At 34.1% G+C, this 22517-nt stretch overlaps 1 protein-coding gene across 1 annotated transcript in view; it reads left to right on the forward strand.

Annotated features, from left to right (window-relative positions):
• Positions 1-5721: 5721 nt before the first annotated feature.
• LOC137643590 (peroxidasin-like) overlaps positions 5722-22517 on the forward strand; it is a 107496-nt gene continuing 90700 nt past the window's right edge. The window contains exons 1-4 of the mRNA XM_068376313.1: positions 5722-5942; positions 7635-7913; positions 21132-21299; positions 21482-21664. Coding sequence (XP_068232414.1) covers positions 5768-5942; positions 7635-7913; positions 21132-21299; positions 21482-21664 — 805 coding nt within the window. The 5' untranslated portion in view covers positions 5722-5767. The remainder of the gene's footprint in view (positions 5943-7634; positions 7914-21131; positions 21300-21481; positions 21665-22517) is intronic.

Here is a 22517-nt window from a genome sequence, read left to right on the forward strand (position 1 = left end):
ATATATATATATATATATATATATATATATATATATATATATATATATATATATATATATATATATATATATATATACATATATATATATATATATATGTATAAATATACATATATATATATATATATATATATATATATATATATATATGCATATGTATACATGTATGAATATACATCATCTTCATCATCATCAGCCCTTTCTTGTCCATTGGAGAACAAAGACCTCACACATGTGCATTTGCTTGCATCCATTGATGGTCTTTCGATGCCAGTCGACATCCACAAATTTTGTTAATTCGTCAACCCATTGTCTTTTCTTCCTTCCTCTGCTTCTTTAGCAATCTCTTGGTACCTATTCTGTTATTCTTAATGCCCATCTATTATCTCTCAATCTCATTATATTTTCTGCCCATTTCCGAAATATTCTTCTTCTTACATGTTGCTAGAATGTTATCTGCTTTAGTTTGCTCTTGTATCCTTGTTGCTCTTTTTCTGTCTCTTAGTTGTATTTGCATCATCATTATTCCGTAGCTCTTTGAGTTGTAACCAAGTTATGTTCTAGGGCTTCGTGTCTCTGATGCATAAGTGGAACTTGATAGGGCCATCTGATTAAATACTTTTCGTTTCAGAGAAAGTGATATTTTACTGTTCATAATCTCATTTAGTTTACAAAAGCTCTCCATCTAATTATTATCCTTCTTTTAATTTCGGTCTCGTATCATGGGTAAACACTTACTGTCTGTCCTAAATACGTATATTCATAAATAATCTCTAGATGGTCGTCTATAACTCTTATTAATTGTATCTCTGCCTTCTCATTGAAATGAGCTTAGTTTTACTCATATTTTTTTTCAGTCTTACAATTCTGCTTTCTCTATCCTAATCTTCTATAATCTTTGGTAATTCCACCGATGGTTCACTAAACCCACCAATATCATCTGTAATTCTCAAGTTGTTAAACTGTATTTCCATTAGTATTAATTCCTATATTATCCTAATCTAAATTCTTAAAACCTTTTTCTAGTTGTACTGCAAAGAATTTAGAAGAGATAGGGTCTCCATATCTAACTCCTATTTCAATAGAAATATTTTCTTTTTCTTTATGTAATTTTAGGTTGGCTGCACTTCCTGACAAATATTTTCAAGTATTTTAACAGAAGATTTAACTATCCCTTGATTTTAAAGCTTTCTCATAATCTGTAAATGTCATACTTATTGGTTTGTCAAACTCTGTTGATTTTTACATTATCTAGTTAATCATATGGATATAATAAGATGTTGAATGACCACTTCTAAATTTTGGCTGTTCTTTGGATTGATTAGAGTCCATATGTCTTTCTATATAGATTAATATGATCTTTGTAAATATTTTATATATTACTGAGAGTAAATATTTTTAGGAATAATTTTTAAGGCCTTTTTTGCCTCCCTTTTTGTGAATAAGTATGATGATAAAGTTTTTCAAAGTTGTTGGTATAGAGCATGCTTGCAGACATTTTGTGTAATGTTGTAATGTTCAGCAGGTTTGACTACTCTGAAATGTCTTCCATGTATCAATTGTTAGGCCATACTCTCCTGTGGCTTTATATATATATATATATATATATATATATATATATATATATATATATATATATATATATATATATATGTATATATATATATATTATATATATATATATATATATATATATATATATATATATATATACGTATATATGTATATATATGTATATATATATATGTATATATATATATATATATATATATATATATATATATATATATATATATATATATATATATATATATATATATATATATATATGAACCAAGGCGCAAATGAAAATTTTGAAGTGAATACTGGCTTATTTTACTTTACTTCTTCATGACGACTAATGGATAGAGAGATATTTTTACGTTATATTTGGTATAATGAGAGTATCAACATAAATACGGATGTTTGTAAAATAATATGTCAAAAAAAAAAAAAAAAAAAAAAAAAAAAAAAAAAAAAAAAAAAAAAAGCCATAATACCTGCAAGGACCCAAGCTTCCAGACGATTTTGTGAGCGGAGCTTATATCTAGTTATCTAGGTTTGATGTTTAAATGGGTGTTTTGAGATGTCAGATGATTTTCTTTTAGGTCTTCCGATAGTTTTCTACATCTTCTTTATTTCCTTGATTAATTTAAAGGCATGTAAATTTACTAGGCAAATGATTCAAAATTTGAATGATTATGCTCATATACATGCATATATACACATATAACTGTATCCATATAAACATACATATACATACATATTTGTGCATATTCCATATATCAATGCATATATATATATGTATATATATATATATTTATATATATGCAAATAAGAATATATATATATATATATATATATATATATATATATATATATATATATATGTATATATATATATATATATATATATATATATATATATATATATATATATATGATAAATTTTGCACATTTTTACGTGTTTTTTCATATTCAAATAAGCCATATATATTTTGATATATTAATGTCTGGATTCTCTTAACGACCTCGGGATCAGAGCCCCAGGCGAAATCTCACAAAGACAAGAGCTTGGCTCCGGCCGGGAATCGAACCCTGGTCGGCAAGCTTATATAGACAGTGACTAACCCATTCGGCCACGAAGGAAGATCTTCGTGGCCGAATGGGTTAGCCACTGTCTATATAAGCTTGCCGACCAGGGTTCGATTCCCGGCCGGAGCCAAGCTCTTGTCTTTGTGAGATTTCGCCTGGGGCTCTGATCCCGAGGTCGTTAAGAGAATCCAGACATTAATATATCAAAATATATATGGCTTATTTGAATATATATATATATATATATATATATATATATATATATATATATATATATACATATATATATATATATATATATATATATATATGTATGTATGTATATATACACAGTTCTACTGATTCAAGTGCCCTATTAGGAAGACCATTCCACAACTTGGTACGAGCTGGAATAAATCTACTAGAATGCTGTGTAGTATTGAGCGTCATGATGGAGAAGCCCTGACTATTAGAATTAACTGCACACCTAGTATTACAAACAGGAGGGAACTGTTCAGGAACATTCCAAACTGACCAAATATTCTTCTTATGTCTTGACTCTCCCTCCTCTCCAGTAGTGATATTCCAGCAATCCATCTCACCATCCTCATCTCTGTTCTTTCCAGCAATTCTTACTCTTTCCTATTAACGTCTTAATTTTTAGCTTTGATGACATTTTCATGTCTAAAACAACCCCAGTTACCTCTCTCCATCTTATACTAAGCTTCTTTCAATCTATGCCTCAGTGCTTTCTCAGTACTACCGTACTACCCTTCTCTGTTTCTATTGATCCGAAGTAGTTAAACTCATTGTTCTTTTTTTTAGCAAAATACCATCTTCCACTCGTTTACAACTTCATGTTCTTTTCTATTACCAACCATTAGCTCTGCCTTTTCAATGTTCACCCTCAATCTTTTTCTTTGTAGGGCCTCTTTCCATGCTAAAAGAGATATTTTGTGCAGTTCTCCTCTGCAATTCTATTTTACAATGACTAAATTATAAGCATATATCACTTACAACACTTCTTCATTGTTCCTTGATTCTGATGAAAAAGTTTCTATAACAATGAGGAACAGAAATTGACTTATAGGAGAACTTTAAGGAGTCCATAGGGAATATCTGTGTCCTCATACATCATCCTCACTAATTTTAACAAATTTTCCGGTGTTACTCTCTTTTTCAAACACTAATAGATAACCTTCGTGGTACCCTGTCATATGCCTTTTCAAAATCCGCATAACACATATAAACTTTCCTTGTTCCTTCTAGATACTTATCTTGCACTTGTTTTACAATAAAGATAGTCCACTGTCCTTTTCCTTTTATAAACATAAACTACTGCTCATGTGTATCTATCAATTATCTCAACCTACCTTCTACTACTCTTTCTAGTATCTGGAATACAGATTCCACAAGCTTTATTCCTTTAGTTTCCACAGTAACTGTTTAACACGTCTCCTTTTTTTTATACGATTTGAGTATCCAGTTATCTTCCCAGTCCCTTGGCATTTCTTCTACATCCCAGATTTTTGCCAATAGTGTGAACACCCATTCATTGCTTATATTTCTCAGTGCCTTAACCATTTGTATTGTTAACTGTGATTTCCCTGTAGCTTTACTCATTTATCCTTTTTTATAGCCTTCTTGACTTCACTCCCTATTGTTTGCTATTGGTTGTTCTACTGGAGGAACATTTTCCATTTATTCCTTGTCAATCTCTGTTTTTAATAGTTGTGAAAAATAATCTTTCCATCTTCTCTTGACCTCCTATTTCTCAATTAAGGCATTTCGAGGTTCATCTTTAATAATTTCTTACCTCTCCTATATCCTATTTGTCTTTTTTTAACGCTTCTGATATTATGTAGATTAGCTTTTATCATTCCATTGTTGCCACCCTTTCATACCACTTTCTCCTAACTCCTCCCATTGCAATTGCTACCATTGTCTTTGTTCCCACTTTACCAGTTTATAACACTGAATATTTTGGTAGTTGTTATCTTCTTCCCATTTATACTCTTTTCCTTCATAGCTGTCTGAACCTCTTGACTCCACCACCATATTTCTTTTTCCAGTTGCTGTTTACCACTTGTTCTCGCACACACCTCTGTTGCTGCTGGTGCCATAATGTCTTGCATAACATTCCATATCTCTTCAACTGATTCTGAGATTCCATTTACATGTCTCTCTTCTCTGGCTCTTTCCACTTTACTTCTTAACTCTCCTGCCCTCTCCCCCTTTTCCCCGTTCCTGTCTGGTACTATTCTTTTCCTTATTGCTTTCAACTGAACATCTGTTAACCCCTGTTTATGTTGAGCTACAATAGATTAAAAAAGAATAACCTTACGATTCATAAAAATTTTTTTCTTGTCTCCGTTCAAAAAACTAAAAATATCTAATTTGAATCTCAATTTATCCACTTTTATATTTTACAAAATGGCATTTCCTTTTCTCAAACAATTTGTTCAATACTACTAAATTCATAGCTTATGGTAATTATAACAATCTTTCACTTCCTAATACCTTCTTCCAAAACCTCTTCCTCTATGAATTCCTTCAGAGATGTCAGAACTGTCACCTATATGGGTATTCAGATCCGTAGATAACACTAACAGCTAACTTCTTGGAACTGTTTCTATACATACTTACAAATTCCCCCTGAATTCCCCTCTTTCCTTTTCACTACACGATTGTTGAAGGGCGCATGTAGAGATGACATGCCATACTCTCTTATGATCTTTCACCAACTTCAAGCCCATGTGCCTGTCACTGATAAGCTGGACCTCTGACATTCTTCTGCAAATCTGGATGGAGAATAATTCCTACACTATTTCTCCTTGTTTCTTCCCCTGTATAGTAAACTTCTCCCCCAAGCTCCCTTGTGCTTTTGCTCTTCCATTTAGTTTCCTGCATACATAAAATCATAATTTTACTTCTTTAAATGATATCAACCAGCTCTATATGTATGTTATTCATGTATCTTTAAGATTATAACTTTACTTATATATTATCATTCTGGAAAATGCAATGTCAGTGCCATCAACAATGACTATCCTTATTCCAACAAATGAAAGGTTATGTTTCTTGTTGATTCAGATTAGGGCTCCCACTGAGAGATGCTGTGCAGAAACTTACCGGAATACCTGTTGATCAAGGAATGTGCCAAAATATCTTGAGATCACAGAACTGTATGGACTTTGCTGAGCCCAAGCCTTGCTCTTCGATGGATCCCTACAGGAGAATAGATGGATCCTGCAACAATCTCGAAAATCCTAAGTGGGGGAAGTCACTGACTGCATTCGTTAGGCTTCATCATCCATTCTACGAAAATGGTTAGTTATCTCAGTCATTTCACTTTTATCAAACGTTACTAATAAGAGAGAGAGAGAGAGAGAGAGAGAGAGAGAGAGAGAGAGAGAGAGAGAGAGAGAGAGAGAGAGAGAGAGAGAGAGAGAGCAGCTTATATTAGGTAGCTAAAAGGTAATTTCTTCATTCAAGTGTTGAATAAGATTTAATCAGTTTTTTGCATTATAAGTATTGTTACTTTGAAAAATACCTGAAAATTCACTCGAGGAGGGCTAGTTGCTAGCTTTAATTCCTGAAATATAAAGGAAAATCTTTTTCAATCAAAATTTCTTATCTGGGTCTAACATTTTCCGTATATGATAAGGGCACCATTATGGTCGTTACTTTAATACTGATTTTCTCCATGACTATATTAACAGGAAAACAAATGGCTGCAGATTAGTTTCTTATTAAGTATCTGAAGAAAATAATAAACCTTAGCGTGCTTATTTCGACATAAAAAATTCTACTCGTAATTTGTTTGTGCTATTATCTAAAAACTTCTTGAAGTAATAATTCACAGTGTCTTTTGAACTAGACCTAGAAAACACAAAGAACAATATGAACTAAACAGAAGGTACGCCTGATCATGAGAGAGAGAGAGAGAGAGAGAGAGAGAGAGAGAGAGAGAGAGAGAGAGAGAGAGAGAGAGAGAGACCCAAACTTGAAGCGTCCATTCATGATTTAAAGAGTATTGGAAATGATAACATCTAAGAAACAATCCCTATCTTATAGAATTTTTATATAATGATCTCGTCTGAATATATCATAACCAAAAAGATTCTTCACTGGTGAGATTTATTAGTTGCCGCAAGAAAGTTAGGAGAAAACAGTAAATATTACATTGGTACAGATATGGTGGGTTAAGTCACCAAGAAAAGAATTTCATGTAATAGTTTACAAAATGTGCTTAATTGAGATAAATTCAGGCAAGAGGAATTATAATATTTTTCAATTTGAGTTAATCTCTCTCTCTCTCTCTCTCTCTCTCTCTCTCTCTCTCTCTCTCTCTCTCTCTCTCTCTCTCTCTCTCTCTCTCTCAATACTTTTTATCAATTCATGAAAACTAAATCACATGTTAAGTTAGTAAATTAAAATGTTAGCAATAAAACAGTATATGCCATCAAACAATTAAACAAATAAAACGGAATGAACTGAATCCTATCTAATGTTAACGTCTCCAACCCGTCTCAAATCTATTTATTATTACCTATTCTTAAACAGTATTTCAAAATAAGAATTAATATATACTCCGAAGTTTTAAATTGAAAATTACGTAAAGATTTTCTATTTAAGACTGATATTTATATGTTGAAACTAGTATGCTATAACTGAGACGAAACTAATGATTTTCATATATCTACAAAATCATAATATTCCGGAACATGAAATTACATTGGAGTTTTCATGTGAAAATTCCATTTTGGTAAGGACATTTAAAATCTGCTTAAATATTAAAATATATATCAATACCAGATTCAATAAATGAGCACGTTCTAGCCTAAAAGATAGCTTTATCATATATTACCTGCAAGGATGCTATAATAATATAATTTTTTATTCTTCTCAGTAAATCAGAGTATTATTTTCTCTCTCTTTGAAAGACATGCCGTATATTGCAAATACATATTTCTCGAGAAATACAAAGACAGGTTTATTAACGAAAGAAATCTTCACAGGAATTGATTCGATGAGGGGAGAAGGGAGAACTGGTGCCGATCGCCTTCCATCACCCAGGACCGTCAGCTATAATCTATTCACTCTTGGAGGCTCCGGTATTTCTCGACCACATCCTGATATCAACCTTTTTGTGATGCAGTGGGGTCAGTTCCTCGATCATGATATAACATTCACACCAGAGACGCAGGTCAAAGCACCAAATGCCCAACAGGATGGCAGTATATTCAGTATACTAACCACTACACGACAAGCGCAACCAGTCTGCCCACCTACACCAAGTAAGTGAGAAAGCCAAATCCTTAGATATCAGATCAGTTTATCATAAAAAAAAAAGTTTCATTATTGAAGATTGGTACGCAAAAAAAGTAGTTGGTTGGTCAAGGCACACGTCACCTGTTAGGATACTAACGCGATGGAGTTATTGTGTCATTTGATGGGTCACATAGAACACGTTGAATCTTTTTCTGATTATGGCTTATTTTTCCTTTCACTACCTATATAAAGGCTAGTGTGCCCTATTCTTTACACATTCTCCTCTGACAAAACTCAGATAAACAAAAAATTCTTCCTCACTCAAGGGCTTAACTACTGCACCATAATAGTTCAGTGGCTACTTTCCACTCATTAAGGGTAGAAGAGACTTTTTAGCTATGGTAAGCATCTCTTCTAGGAGAAGGACACTCCAAAATCAAACAATTATTTTCTTAGTCTTGGGTAAGGGCCATTGTCTCTGTATCACGGTCTTCCACTGTCTTGGAAAAAAGTTCTCTTGCTCGAGGGAACACTCAGGCAAAATATTCCATCTGTTTCCTTATTTCCTTTCCTCATTACGCTATCTTCCCTGTTAGAACCCTTGGGCTTAGTATCCTGCTTTTCCAACTAGGGTTGTAGCTTATCAAGTAATTATAAAAATGATAATAATAATAATAATAGTAATAATAATGATAATAATAATAATAATAATAATAATAGGTTGGCCAGGGCACCAGCCACCAGTTGAGATACTACCACTAGAGAGTTATTGGGTCCTTTGACTGGCCAGGCAGTACTATACTGGATCTCTCTCTCTCTCTCTCTCTCTCTCTCTCTCTCTCTCTCTCTCTCTGCTCAACATGCTCAGTCTGGATAGAAAATATAATTAAGTTGAGACTGAATCTGCAAATAGTTGGAGAAGAAGAAGAAGAAGAAGAAGAAGAAGAAGAAGAGAGAAATGAACAGGATATGTGTAAGGATGCAGTGGAAATCATTGATACAACTTATGATGCCATCCAACAACATACTTACGAAGAAATAAATTATCAGATGGAAACAAATGATAGACCCAAGAGACTCTACCCGGACCTACATACTTTTAGGGAAGAGCAAGAACAAGAAAAAAGAAAGATATAGTCTGCAATTTGCTGAAAAGAGGGGATTGCATATTTGGCGAAAGATGCTACTACAAGTATCTAAAGATATGCCATAATTATGGAATATATGGTAAATGTGAGTAAAAATCACAGGAAAACGTGATGCTCAGATGCAGAAGAACCACAGGGAAAATGAAAATACGAAAAATACGATTAAGTCCTGACTAGTTTCGTGATAATTCTTCAGAAGAATTATCAGGAAACTTGTCAGGACTTAATCGTATATTTCGTATTTTCATTTTCCCTGTGGTTCTTCTGCATACGGTAAATGTGCGTATTTAGACGGATATGGAGACGAACGCAGAGATCTCCATCCAAAAATATCCAAAAACCTAAAAGAATGAAAAAGATGCAAATTCAAGAAAAAATTTAGATATATGCATCCTGCAACCATGAATGAAAGTAAGAAAACTCAGCAAACAGAAAAAAAAAATTGAAAGCATAAATGAAACAAAAAAACAAACAAAAAACAAACCGAGTATATACCGCGATATACACAAGAGGCCGTAAGATATGATGCCTTTCAACCCATATATGCACAATTAGAGCCCAACTACAAATAATGCATCTATAATGCCTGGGGTTGGTGCAGATATGGGGATAATTGCAGGTATACACACAAATATAAATATGAAGGAGAAAGAGCAAATATAAGAGAAAAGTTAGATTTTAATGGCAGAATTCCTTGAAAAGAAAAAAAGAGCATCATATCAGAACAGGAAGGAAGCATGGGAGAATCCATATTATTACTATAATAAATAATGGGGATGAAACTCAAACCATAATAGTGATGAATGCACAGGGTTTAGTCACGAGTAACTATGAAAGGAAAATAGAGTTCTTAGAAAAAGTAACCCAAATTGAAAAAAAAAAGATATATTAAATATAAGTGAAACATGGTATTCCTAAGAGACTGGCAGTGGTGACCAGATAAAGGGTTTACAAATATATAGATCAGATAGAACAAATAGGAATCAAGGGGGAACCGCAATATATGGAAGAGACATAAATCAAGGAAAAGTCTGTGAAAAATACAGCAACACGAAATGTGAATTGATTGTGGTAGAATTTGAATTTGAAAAACACTAGTGAATATTTAAGTTTACAGACCCCCAAATACTATGGAATTTGACATAATAATAGAAAAAATAGATGATATATGTAGAAACCATAAAGACTAGAATATACTCCTATCCGGAGAATTTAACTTTCCTTCCGTGGATTGGAAAGAACGTATAGAAGAAAGTGGGTGTATATATCCATATAGAAAAGAGAGTAATAGTAGCCCAGAAGATAAGAGGCAATTTGAACAGCTTCAAGATATGCTATTAGAACATAATATACAACAAATAAACCACATTCCAACAAGAAAGGAAAATGTCCTCGATTTAGTATTTGTGAATGAGGTGAATTATGTTAAATAAATAATAGTGTATAACACGGGAATTTTAGACCACCATGTCATAGAATTAATAGTCCATTCCAAAGCAAGTGATTGCAGAGATAATCAAAGCACAAAACGATGGGAAGGATATGGAAAATATATTTCATATAGTAAGAATTTAAAATGGTCAGAAATAAATGAAGAACTGAACAAAGAATGGAATAATGTATTCGTAAGTGAAAATATACAGGTAAATACAGATACACTGTACAAAATACTGGAGAAAGTTGTTGAAAAACATGTACTGGAAAAAAACAATAAACATCCGACATGCATATCAAGAGACAGAAGGATCTTATTTCAGAAAATTAGAAAGTGGAAGGAAAAACTTCCAAAAGAAAAAATGTATGGAAAATGATGGAAATAAAAAGTAAGATAGAAAATGCAGAACAAAAGATTATACAATCGAAAGAAAATTAAAAACGCGACTTAGAAGAAAGGACACTTCAAAATATAAAAAAAGAAAATCTAAAGTACTTTACCCCTATGCATAAAAGATGAATAAAGGGAGATTAGAAATAGGCCCTCTAAGAATTGAAGGACGGTTAACGAATAAAAAAAAAGGAAATATGCAACATATTAGCAGAAAATATAAGACTGAGTTCGCACTAAGAAATGCGAATGACAATAATGAAACAGAAATGAGAGAAAAAAATGTTGAATATGTAACGTATATAGATATTATTGAAGCAGATATTGTCAAGGCTATAGCGAAATTAAAAAAGGATTGGCAGCCGGACCAGATGGAGTTCCATCGATTTTGTTAATAGAAAACTGCACACACTATCGCGAAGCCGTTTGCAATACTGCTAAGACAAAGTGTATATATGAGCGAGATATATGTTAAACAAAAATGAGCTTATATAACCCCCATTTTCAAAAGTGGATCAAGACTAGAGGCAAACAATTATAGACCTGTTAGTCTAACATCTTATATTATGAAAGTGTATGAGAGGGTAATAAAAAAGAAAATAATGAATCATTTGGTTAAGAATAATTTGTTTAATATAGAACAACATGGTTTTGTGCCCGGAAAAAGTACACACACCCAACTGATAGCGCGCTATGAAAACTTATAAAAAATATGATAAATGAAAAAGACACAGATGTGATCTTTGTAGATTTTGCAAAAGCTTTTGACAAGGTAGACCATAATATGTTAGAGAAAAAATTATGAAGCGCAGTATTGTGGGAAAGATAGGCAAATGGGTAAAAGAATTCCTGCAAAACAGAAAACGGACAGTGGTTGTAAATGACGAGAAATCAGATGAACATCAGGTAATATCTGGCGTGCCACAGGGTACGGTATTAGTGGCACTACTGTTTGTTATTATGATCTCAGACATAGATTGTGATGTTAAAAAATCTATGTTGAGAAGTTTCGCCGATGACACAAGAATAAGTAGAGAAATTACTTGTGATGAAGATAGGAACTCACTACAAAGAGATCTAAACAAAATATATGAATGGGCGGAGATAAATAGGATGGTATTTAACTCCAATAAATTCGAATCAATAAATTATGGAAACAAAGATAGAATGGTATATGCATTCAAGGGACCTAAAAATGAGACAATCATAAACAAGGAAGCAATTAAAGACCTTGGTGTAATGTTGAATAGGAATATGTTATGCAACGACCAAATAGCAACAATGTTGGCTAAATGTAAATAAAAGATGGGAATGCTAATCAGACACTTTAAAACAAGAAAAGCTGAACACATGATTATGCTTTATAAAACTTATGTATGTAGTACACTCGAGTACTGCAATGTGATATGGTACCCACACTACCAAAAGGATATTGCTCAAATAGAGTGTACAAAGGTCCTATACTGCTAGAATAGAAGAAGTTAAGGACCTTGACTACTGGAAAAGACTGCAGTTTTTAAAACTATACAGTCTAGAAAGAAGAGAACGCTACATGATAATACAAGCAAGGAAACAAATCGAAAAAATTACTGAAAACATCATGATGCTAAAAATATCAGAAAGAGCAAGCCGAGGTAGATTAATAGTACCAAAAACTATACCAGGAAAACTAAGGAAGGCGCACATGACATTAATCCACTTCGCACCAGCATCGATAATGCAGCAACTATTTAATGTGCTGCCAGCTCATTTCAGAAACATATCAGGAGTGAGCGTAGATGTGTATAAGAATAAGTTCGATAAATACCTAAGATGCATCCCAGACCATCTGAGACTGGAAGATGCAAAATACACCGGAAGACGCATTAGCAACTCTGGTGGATATACGAGGTGCCTCACACTGAGGGACCTGGGGGAACCCAAACATAGAATAAGGCAATAAGGTAAGGTAAGTCTCTCTCTCTCTCTCTCTCTCTCTCTCTCTCTCTCTCTGGCTACGGCTGATTTTTTCTTTGCCTACTCATGCACCGAATAGTCAGGCCTATTCTTTCTTTATTCTCCTCTGTCTTCATACACCTGACATAACTGAAATTACCAAACAATTTTCCTGCACTCTAGGGTTAACTATTGCATTGTAATTGTTCAGTTGCTACTTTCCTCTTGGCAAGGGTAGATTACTCTTTTGTTCTCTATTCTTGGGTAGTGCCATAGCCTCTCTATCATGGACTTCGACCGTCTTGGGGTAGAGTTCTCTTGCTGAAGGGTATACTCGGGCACACTATTCCATCTTATTTATCTTACTCCTGTTTTTTCCGGTATTTATGGTTAATATATATAAGATTTAGTTTAAAGTTTTTAATGTTCTTAAATATTTTTTTTGCAATTGTTTATTACGTCTCTTGTATTTTATTTATTTCTTTATTTACTTTGCTTACTGGGCAAATTTTCCCTGTTGGAGCATTTTGCTTCTCCAGCCAGGTTGTAGCTTAGCTTGTAATAATAATAATAATAATAATAATAATAATAATAATAATAATAATAATAATAATAATAATAATAATTGGAAATGAGCGCTATATACCTTTAGAATACCAAGAATGGTATTCATAGCAAGCTGCCTGTGGTTTGTGGAAGATTTGAAACTGGCAGTCCAGTTAATTTATCCACAATTGCGTGATTGTATCCTTTAATATTTATTGTTGTGCCGTCTGGGAAAAACAATAATCCTCTGCTGACCCCTTTAATGTAATATAATTTTGAATCTTGCTCTTACTCTTCATTAGTACGGCTATCTTTTTTTAATACATCTAATCACGTTTTAAGTATAATTTTTTATATCATTTACAGTGTAACAGCAACCTATAAATGAGTTATAACAGGAAGGATACTACTATAACTTTCATCACCATAAGATACATCTCTTTTAATTCTATTCATGTTCTCTCAACTTTTATTTCATCTAATATTTGAAACGATATTGTTCCCCTGGAATCGTGATGTTCATTACTGATATTTTTTTTTTCTAATTTTCTTCTTGTATTCAAACATTGGCCTAACTGATATGTTATAATTCTCACCAGCTTATGATATTTCACAAACTTGGATTCCAAATAATGAATTGGAGATTTTCCAGGAAGAGTATACCTAAGACTAATTTTCTTTTGTGCAATATTTAGCCATTTCTAAAATTTCATGCGTTGCGTACTCTAAGGCTGAAAATGTTTCTTTTGTTAATTTTCATTCTGAAAACTCCACCCAATTATCTAACCAGCCAAGAAACCTTCAGAAAAAAATTATATTTCATATCATTCTCATCAAACGTAAGTGGTGTACAGTATTCATTATTAATTGTTTTCCTTTTAGACATTGACTTTAAATTAACCCTTTCCCACCAAATTGAAAAAAAAATCACAATAAAATGTGTTGATTCCTTGTAATTGGACAACTATTTCACATGACTTAAATGATTTATCTATTAAAAGATTCAGAACCAAATTTACGTATTTTGTTTCTCAAAAGTGGAAGGCCATATTTCAATTTGTTAACGTATAATGTTGATTTAACAGTAAATCTGACTCTATATAAACAAAGCCCCCTATGACTTTCAGGAAGCAAAGGTTCTTTGCAAATATTGCTGAATGGAAATTTTGGAATTATCCTTGAGTTTAGTGTAACACGCTACATTAGATGGCTTTTAGATGCATATGTGAGAGAGAGAGAGAGAGAGAGAGAGAGAGAGAGAGAGAGAGAGAGAGAGAGAGAGAGAGAGAGAGAGAGAGAGAGAGAGAGAGAGAGAGAGAGATGCTTAACATATTACCAACATACCCAATCCTTAACATATTACCAACATACCCGATGATTTGTGGTAGGCAAAAAATCATCTCATTTATTGTTTCTACAACATTCAGGAAACTTGAAAATATAAAATTTTGTCCCGTTGATGTAATTTCCCTAGCATTCAGGTTAACAACATTTGCACGGGATTATACTTCAGCTGGATAACCGCAAGAAAACACGTTGTGGAACAACACAACAACACTGTTGCACACCAAATTTCTATTACTTTTGTCCTTTACATGTATATAGTTAACTCAATAAATTTCTTCAGTGTATTTTCAATCACTAAAAATTCACTGCTATTTGTATCTATTTTCTTTAATTTCAAGTTGAAAACATTGTCGACCTGCAGCCTGACCTCCGTTCACTAATGACACAGGACGACTAATACCTTCTCTAAGTCTTAAGGATTCAAATGTTCCCAAGAAATGGCTTTTTTGCTGCCGATGGCTGCGGTGGTCGGTCAATTTGATATAAATGAATTTCATTCTAGTTCTAGGCGCCATAAACCAACACGAGAGAAGCATTGCCATAAATTGACACTCCTGCAAAACAGTACTAGTTCAACCTATTTAAACTATTTTCCTGTTGGAGCTTTGGGCTTATTGCATCCTGCTTTACTAACTAAGGTTGTAGCCTAGTTAGTAAAAATAATAGATGTCCGAACTTTCCTGTGTTGAATGTATCGTTTTTGTGTTATCAAACAACAAAAAAGAAATCTTTTCCTTAGTTTCCATAGCTCACACTCCTCCCATCTAGTAGCAAATAATAAATAAAAAACCTACCAGTCAACTTATGTTCATATTTTTTTGTATAGGCTATGGGCTAGATACCAATCTGGGGACTTTAGCAGACATATATTTCTGAAAACTATACACCTAGAGCCATTCAAAATTGATATTCAAAATTGATTATCTACAAGTAAAACATTGGTGGGTGTGGCTGTGGCATATTTTTAAAGATTGGTATGCCCACACACACTTAAATGAACCCTTCCTTTTAATGAATTTAAGTTGCATTATTAGGTCCTGGCCTATAGCAGAGTATGTGATTGAGGGTTGTTGCATGAAAAAACCTTGGTATATTTCTCAAGACAATAGAATTCTAGAGGACAGTTAAAATAGGCATCGCTTTGAATTTGTAGGTGCAGTTTTTCACCTACGATGGTAGCAAAAGTATTCAAATGTGCCTCATTTTGATATCATTTTGATTGATATTCATCCTGTCATGATATACAAAACAGTATGGTTGCACAAAATTAATAATAAACCTTCTAGATGTCAATATGTTACCCTTACCCACTGAATATGATAAAAAATAAAATATAGCAATTCAGCTTGGTGTTCATCAATAAAACTGGTATACACCAATACAACTGGTGTTTGCAGCTGAAGTAGGAATAGGTGAAGCGATTGAAGATGCTTTTGAAATAGCCAGTTCTGATTCAAGGCAACTTGAAGAAGCTGCACTGGTTCTTAGAAGGCAGATTAAGAAGGCCCAATAGGAATCACCATCCATGCCATGGCCAACTACTGCTGACTTCCTTCTAAGTGACACCGTCCAGACCCCAGTACATTAGCAAGGGTTTTTGACAATTTTAATAAATGGTAAAAAGAATGATGATGAATCTCACAGGACCAAGCATCTAAAGATATCACTTGCACATATTTGCCACGAGTTTCAAGAGGACAATGGACTATGCCTAAGCATCTTTTGCTTGAAATGAGTACTAGACATCTCACTGGAAGTGCAGAACTCGTAGCCATAATGAACCGCTTTTGTCACTGTGCATCGTACAGTATCTTGCTAGAACTGGAGACAGCCATGCGCAAAACAGTTGTTGACTGCCAAAGTATAATCCCATCTACAATTTCGCTTAACAACAATGTTCTACTGCACGTGTGTTGGGACAACTTTGACCTTCATGAGAAAACACCATCCGGGTCAGGCACAACTCATACAGTATACGGAATCGTCATCCATGAAATCTCAAGGGATGGAAACATTAACCAGCAAAGAAGTAGGAATGAGGAGACTGGTGAAAGAAGAAGCAAGGAGAGGTCTGTCATTTATGCACACCTGGAAATTGAGCCCTGTTTTCTCAAAGACAGGACAGAGCCTGGTCTAACACTTGACAGAAAAGATGCTTGTAATATATTGGCGGTATCCACAGCCCAGATGTCTGACCTATCATAGATCATCTTCAGAGCTATGATAGGGACATCTACACAAACAGTGTCAGCATGGGCAGGATGGATAGCAGTTACTGTGGTATCTGATAAAGAAGTGCCAGAACTTTCATGAGTTGACCCCAATAATCAATACAATAACAGAACATGCAATAGTTCAGCACATTCTGAAGGTATCTCAGAATGCATCAAGAGAGGTTGGCCAGCAATACACAATTAATTGCTTAGATCTTGCTCTTGCAAAGAAGGCATATGCCCTGGTCTGGCAGTAACAACAAGCAAATGCCGATTTCATTGTGAGGATGGAAGGCTTCCATATCTTGTGTGCATTCGTGGGAGCCCTTGGAAAGTATGTGAGGTGTAGTGGCTTTGAAGAAATCCTAGTTGAGTAAGGCATACAGTACATGCAAGTGGTTCCATCGAGAAGGTGTTTACAGAAAACGATTACAACAGAGCAATCAAAGTGTACAAAATTGTTGCTGAAGCCATGGAACGTCTGCTGCTGGTGATATTTGAGGAAACCAGTGAGATATCAGAGGAAGGCAAGACAGCATTCAAGAAGCTTGCCGAGTCTCCAACTAAAGAAAATCTCTCTCAGGCCCTCTCTATTCAAAGTGCAAAGAGATGCTAAACCAGTACATAGCCTTCAAAGATTGCGCTCGGAAGGGAGATTTTGGTAAAACTGCCTAGCTGTGGATGCAGTACCTGGACTTTCAATTTCAACCATCCGAACGATGCTCGCTATACAGTTGTAAACCTCTTCACCTTGCTAAATCTACACAAAAATCACCCAGAGGCAGGAGATCTGTTGAAGGACAAAGGAATCAGTGTGAACAGATCCAACATTCCCTCCTCTAGAAATGCAGTTGATATAACAATAGAGCAAACCATCAACAGAAATGCCAAGACACAAGAGGGCATTATTGGGATTAGCAGAAACCACTCTGCCTATTACTAATGGTGCACAACAAGGCATTCCAGAGCCAGTCTCTTGCAAGCCACAATGGATATGGTAGACATGGACACCTCTGAAATAGCAGACAGTGAAGAGGCAACCAAAAAAGTTCTTCATGCTGTCTCAAACTTTATCAACCCATTTGCAGTTGAAGACAAAGACAATCTGTATTGCCTCTTATCTAGTGCACTTGCTGAAAAAGGTATTGAAGAAGATCTCTTAACTGTGGCAAAAGTGGGGAAAGATGCCCGATCAAAATTCATCCAGGAGAGGTTAGTTGACAAAATTTAAAGCTCTATTGCACCAATTAAAAGACAGAACATGAAAACATTCGCAAATCTTGCAAAATCAGTGAAAGTTACTGGAGCCACAAAGAAAACAAAACAACTGAACACAGAAAGAAAGTGTTTGGCTGGCTCAATCTCCTTTCACTCAAGCATAACCTTAGTCAGGAGTGTATACTCAGGTACCTTTTAGGACCTGTCACATGGTCAATAGCAACAAGCAACGTCATCCCTGTGAAAACAGACAAGTCCCAATTGATGCATGCTATAGAGAATGAAACCAATCATGCTACTATCCAAATCAACAAGGAACCACTTGCATCATTGATGGCTATGAACTATTTCAGGCAGAAATGGCCCTGCCAACTACATTTGGGGAATTTGCAGAAAGTCATTTTTATCAACTTCCAAAGGTGGAAAGAGTAGACTTTATCACAGAAAAATATGAAGCATTTCAAAGAAAAAACAATGAAAGAATGTGCAGAGAATATTTAAACCCTCACCTCATCAAAGGTTCATAAACCAAAGTTCCAAGGGACTGGAAAACATTTTTGTCTTTTGATAAGAACAAGCAGAACTTCATATCCTTCTTACCAGTTGAAAGGAAGAAATGCAATTATACAACAAAGCTTCAAGTTATAAAGGTATACTTTGTGAAGATATGTTACTGCCTGACATCATATGATGGCCTGGAAACAATTGCAGATGAAACTGAGGAACTTGCATCAGCCTCGTAAGAAGCAGATACTTGCATAATACTTCATTGCTTACAGTCTGCCCAAGAATGCTCAACAAATGTCAACATTGTTAGATCACCGGACACAGATGTCTTTGTTTTATTGCTGTACTATATGCAAGAAATGGAACCCAGTGTGCTATTTGACACTGATACAGGGAACAAGAGACGACTAATCAGCATAAAGCAGGTGATCAATGACACTGGAAAGGACTTCTGTTTTGCATTACAGTGGCTGTGACACCAAAAGCATGTATATGAGAAAAAAAAAAACTCTACTGAAAACCCCACGAACACATTTTGAGTATGTGCAAATATTTTGGCACTTGGAAGAATCAGTATACTGGCAAATGACACATTTCAGCAGCTTGAGGAGTTCACATGTTTACTATATGGAGCGTCAACAATCTTTGATATCAACACCCTATGGCACGACAAGTTTCTACAAAGATACAGTCCTAAGTCAGGAACACTACCATCTGCATATAGTGGAGCTGATATGAGCCTCCTTCCGCAATGCAAAGATGATCTGGGAGGTCACATTGAGAGGCCAAATTATCAAGCATTTGTGGGGTACAATGCTGACAAAGCCAGACCTAGCATTCTACTACCATGTGGGCAGGGCTAGGAAATAGATGATGGGCAGATATGCATCACATGGACAGTAGGGGACCTACTACCACAAGAAATTGTAAATGTGTTGACTGAGGACCCAAACAACCAAAAGGACAATGATTCTCCTAAACTTGATAATCTTGATGTTGTATTTACTGAAAATTAAACCTAGTGCTTGAAGAAAATTCAGTGCCTACAGAAAAATGTGTACTACATAATGTGTATTACAATGTCTCACTAGTTGCAATGTTTCTTGTTAATCATTTATCATATATAGAGTCTTACAAAGCTTATATCAAAAGGATTTATAGTCATATGTATCTTGGTGATAGAAAAACAATGGTTATTCTAAGTCTAATACATAAAAACCATGTAAACCAAAACTATAAGCCACTAAGCATAGATGGGGGTGGAAGTCAGATGTGAATTTTTTTGATCCATGCTTATAATTTTCTACATTGGTATTGCATTACATGGCATGAGAGAATAAATAGGAATCAATTTGGCATGTATCACCATTATTGTAGCCCCTGGTGGTGAATAATCTGACCTTGAAATTCAAAACGAGGATTAATTTTTTTGATTTTTTACCCTTTTTTCAAACAAATCTGAAAAATATTAAGCTCTATGTATACAATTACCTTTTACTACCTTCCTCTCTACAAGGCAGAACGGATATCTGGAACTCACTTCCATCGAACGTGTTTTTTGTTGCATATATATGCATACATTTGTTATTTGTAATTTTTTGGGGTTCCTGATCTTCAAAAGTTCACCTGAGACGATTTTGTTGCAGACAATCTGCGAAAATCTGGGTATGGGAAGTCCATGTCCTAGCATCAAGATTCCACACCTGAATAAGAACCAATGCGCAAAATGCTTACCATTGCTTGTTTGGCGCCATCACTATTATTGTCAATGGAATATTTGAATCTTTTCTTTTCCCATTTCCTTTACTTGCTATTATATATATATATATATATATATATATATATATATATATATATATACACACACATACATATATATATATATATATATATATATATATATATATATATATATATATATATATATATATATCATATATATTATATCTATCTATCTATCTATCTATCTATCTATATATATATATATATATATATATATATATATATATATATATATATATATATATATAGTTAGGTTATTATACTTCATTGTACTGTATCATGGACAGCTCTCTCGGTATTATTACAGGAGGTCAGATGAAAGTATGAACATAACTACTAGAGTTTTCTTCTTTTTTGGTAACTGAGATGATATAACAAATGAAGCATATTAACCATCTTTATTTCGTATATACTCGTTCATGAATTTATAGTATCAGCAATTCAAGAAATCTCTTAAACACACATTTGATACAAGTAATACTTTTTTGACATATATAGTACACGATCTATTTTGAATCTTTATAGACATGCTGTATCCGTTCAATCCTTTATACTCACCTGCATCAAAATAACTGACGGCTTAGAAGGATCTATCTTTAAACCTCAGCTATCACCGAGCAAAAGCCTACTCTTGAAACGTCTTTCAATTTTGCACAGTTCTCACAATTCATCTTATATGAAACAGAAATGGTCACAGCTCTAAATATTTTTATTCCCTTTCAGCTGACACCACGCCAGTGGAGTGCTGTCCAAGGGGTATTCCAGCTGATGATGGAAGATTGCCTGACTGCCGCCCAATTGATGTGTCTGCTGATCCAGTCTATCAAGCTGATGGGAAAATTTGCATGCGTTTTGTCAGGTCTCTTATTGCCAGTCAGGGATGTACTCTAGGTAAAGACTAGAACATTTGTTGGATTAATAATATTTATTTCATTCAATGTATGTTTTCATATCTATAATAATAAAAATAGCTATGCTAATGATTATGATAAGTTATGATTCGAAATTTAACTGTCTTGATATTTGTTGGATAAATATACATTGCTTTTCTATGCCATTTTCCTACATAACAGGACCAAGGGAACAACTTAACCAGCTTACTGCTTATATTGACGGATCACAGATTTATGGATCAACTGACAGTGTTGCCAGAGAACTGAGGACTTTCCAAGGAGGACATCTAAAGAAGACAGCAAATGGGGATCTCTTGCCTCAAAGATGTTGTACAGATCGATCATTCACTTGCTTTGCAGCAGGTGAGATTAAATCCCTATTTCTACCTCTTTCTGTTTCTCATGGTACAAGCTGCAACTGCCTCTGATTACCTAAGCTGCGAGTTATGTAACTGGTAATCATTTAAAATGTTAGGTTGATTTTCTGAGGCGGAGAAGTGAATAGAAAAATGGAATAATATCCCACGTAAACAATCTTATCAAAATTATGAATGAAAACTCTTCAACGAGGTAATTCTCACTATACTTGGATGGAGCCGTTATAAGGCAATCTTCTTCTTCTTCTTCTTCTTCTTCTTCTTTTTCTTCTTCTTCTTCTTCTTCTTCTTCTTCTTCTTCTTCTTAGTGAGGTAGTGTGGTCAGTTTCATTTACATGTTATACTGCAGGTATTAAAATATTTTATTTTTTCACCGTCTTACTTCACCTTAGTTTCTGCCTCCTCTCCTCTGTCATGCTGTTCAAACTTGTTCAATTTTAACCCTGTGTGAATCTATTGCCTTAAGAGACCTTTGGATATACAGTGTTTTTATGTATTGCAGTCTGGGAGTTATATAACTGTCTCAGAGCTCGGGTATTAATTTTTGCAAGTGTAACAGATTTATGTAAAAACAAATAGGTGTTTTTTGGAACTTGAGAGGTTGCGTAGTTTGTAAGCAGTAATATATATATATATATATATATATATATATATATATATATATATATATATATATATATATATATATATATATATATATATATATATATATATATCATATTTTGGTTCCCAGATCACAAGACTATAAAACAATATATTTTTGGTGCCCAGACCCTTGGGATCGAGCTAGTCTGTTTCAAATATCATTGATAACAGGGACGTGTTTTGTTTAAAGGTTG

This window comes from Palaemon carinicauda, chromosome 7 (genome assembly GCF_036898095.1).
Source record: "Palaemon carinicauda isolate YSFRI2023 chromosome 7, ASM3689809v2, whole genome shotgun sequence".
Classification (NCBI taxonomy): Eukaryota; Metazoa; Arthropoda; class Malacostraca; order Decapoda; family Palaemonidae; genus Palaemon; species Palaemon carinicauda.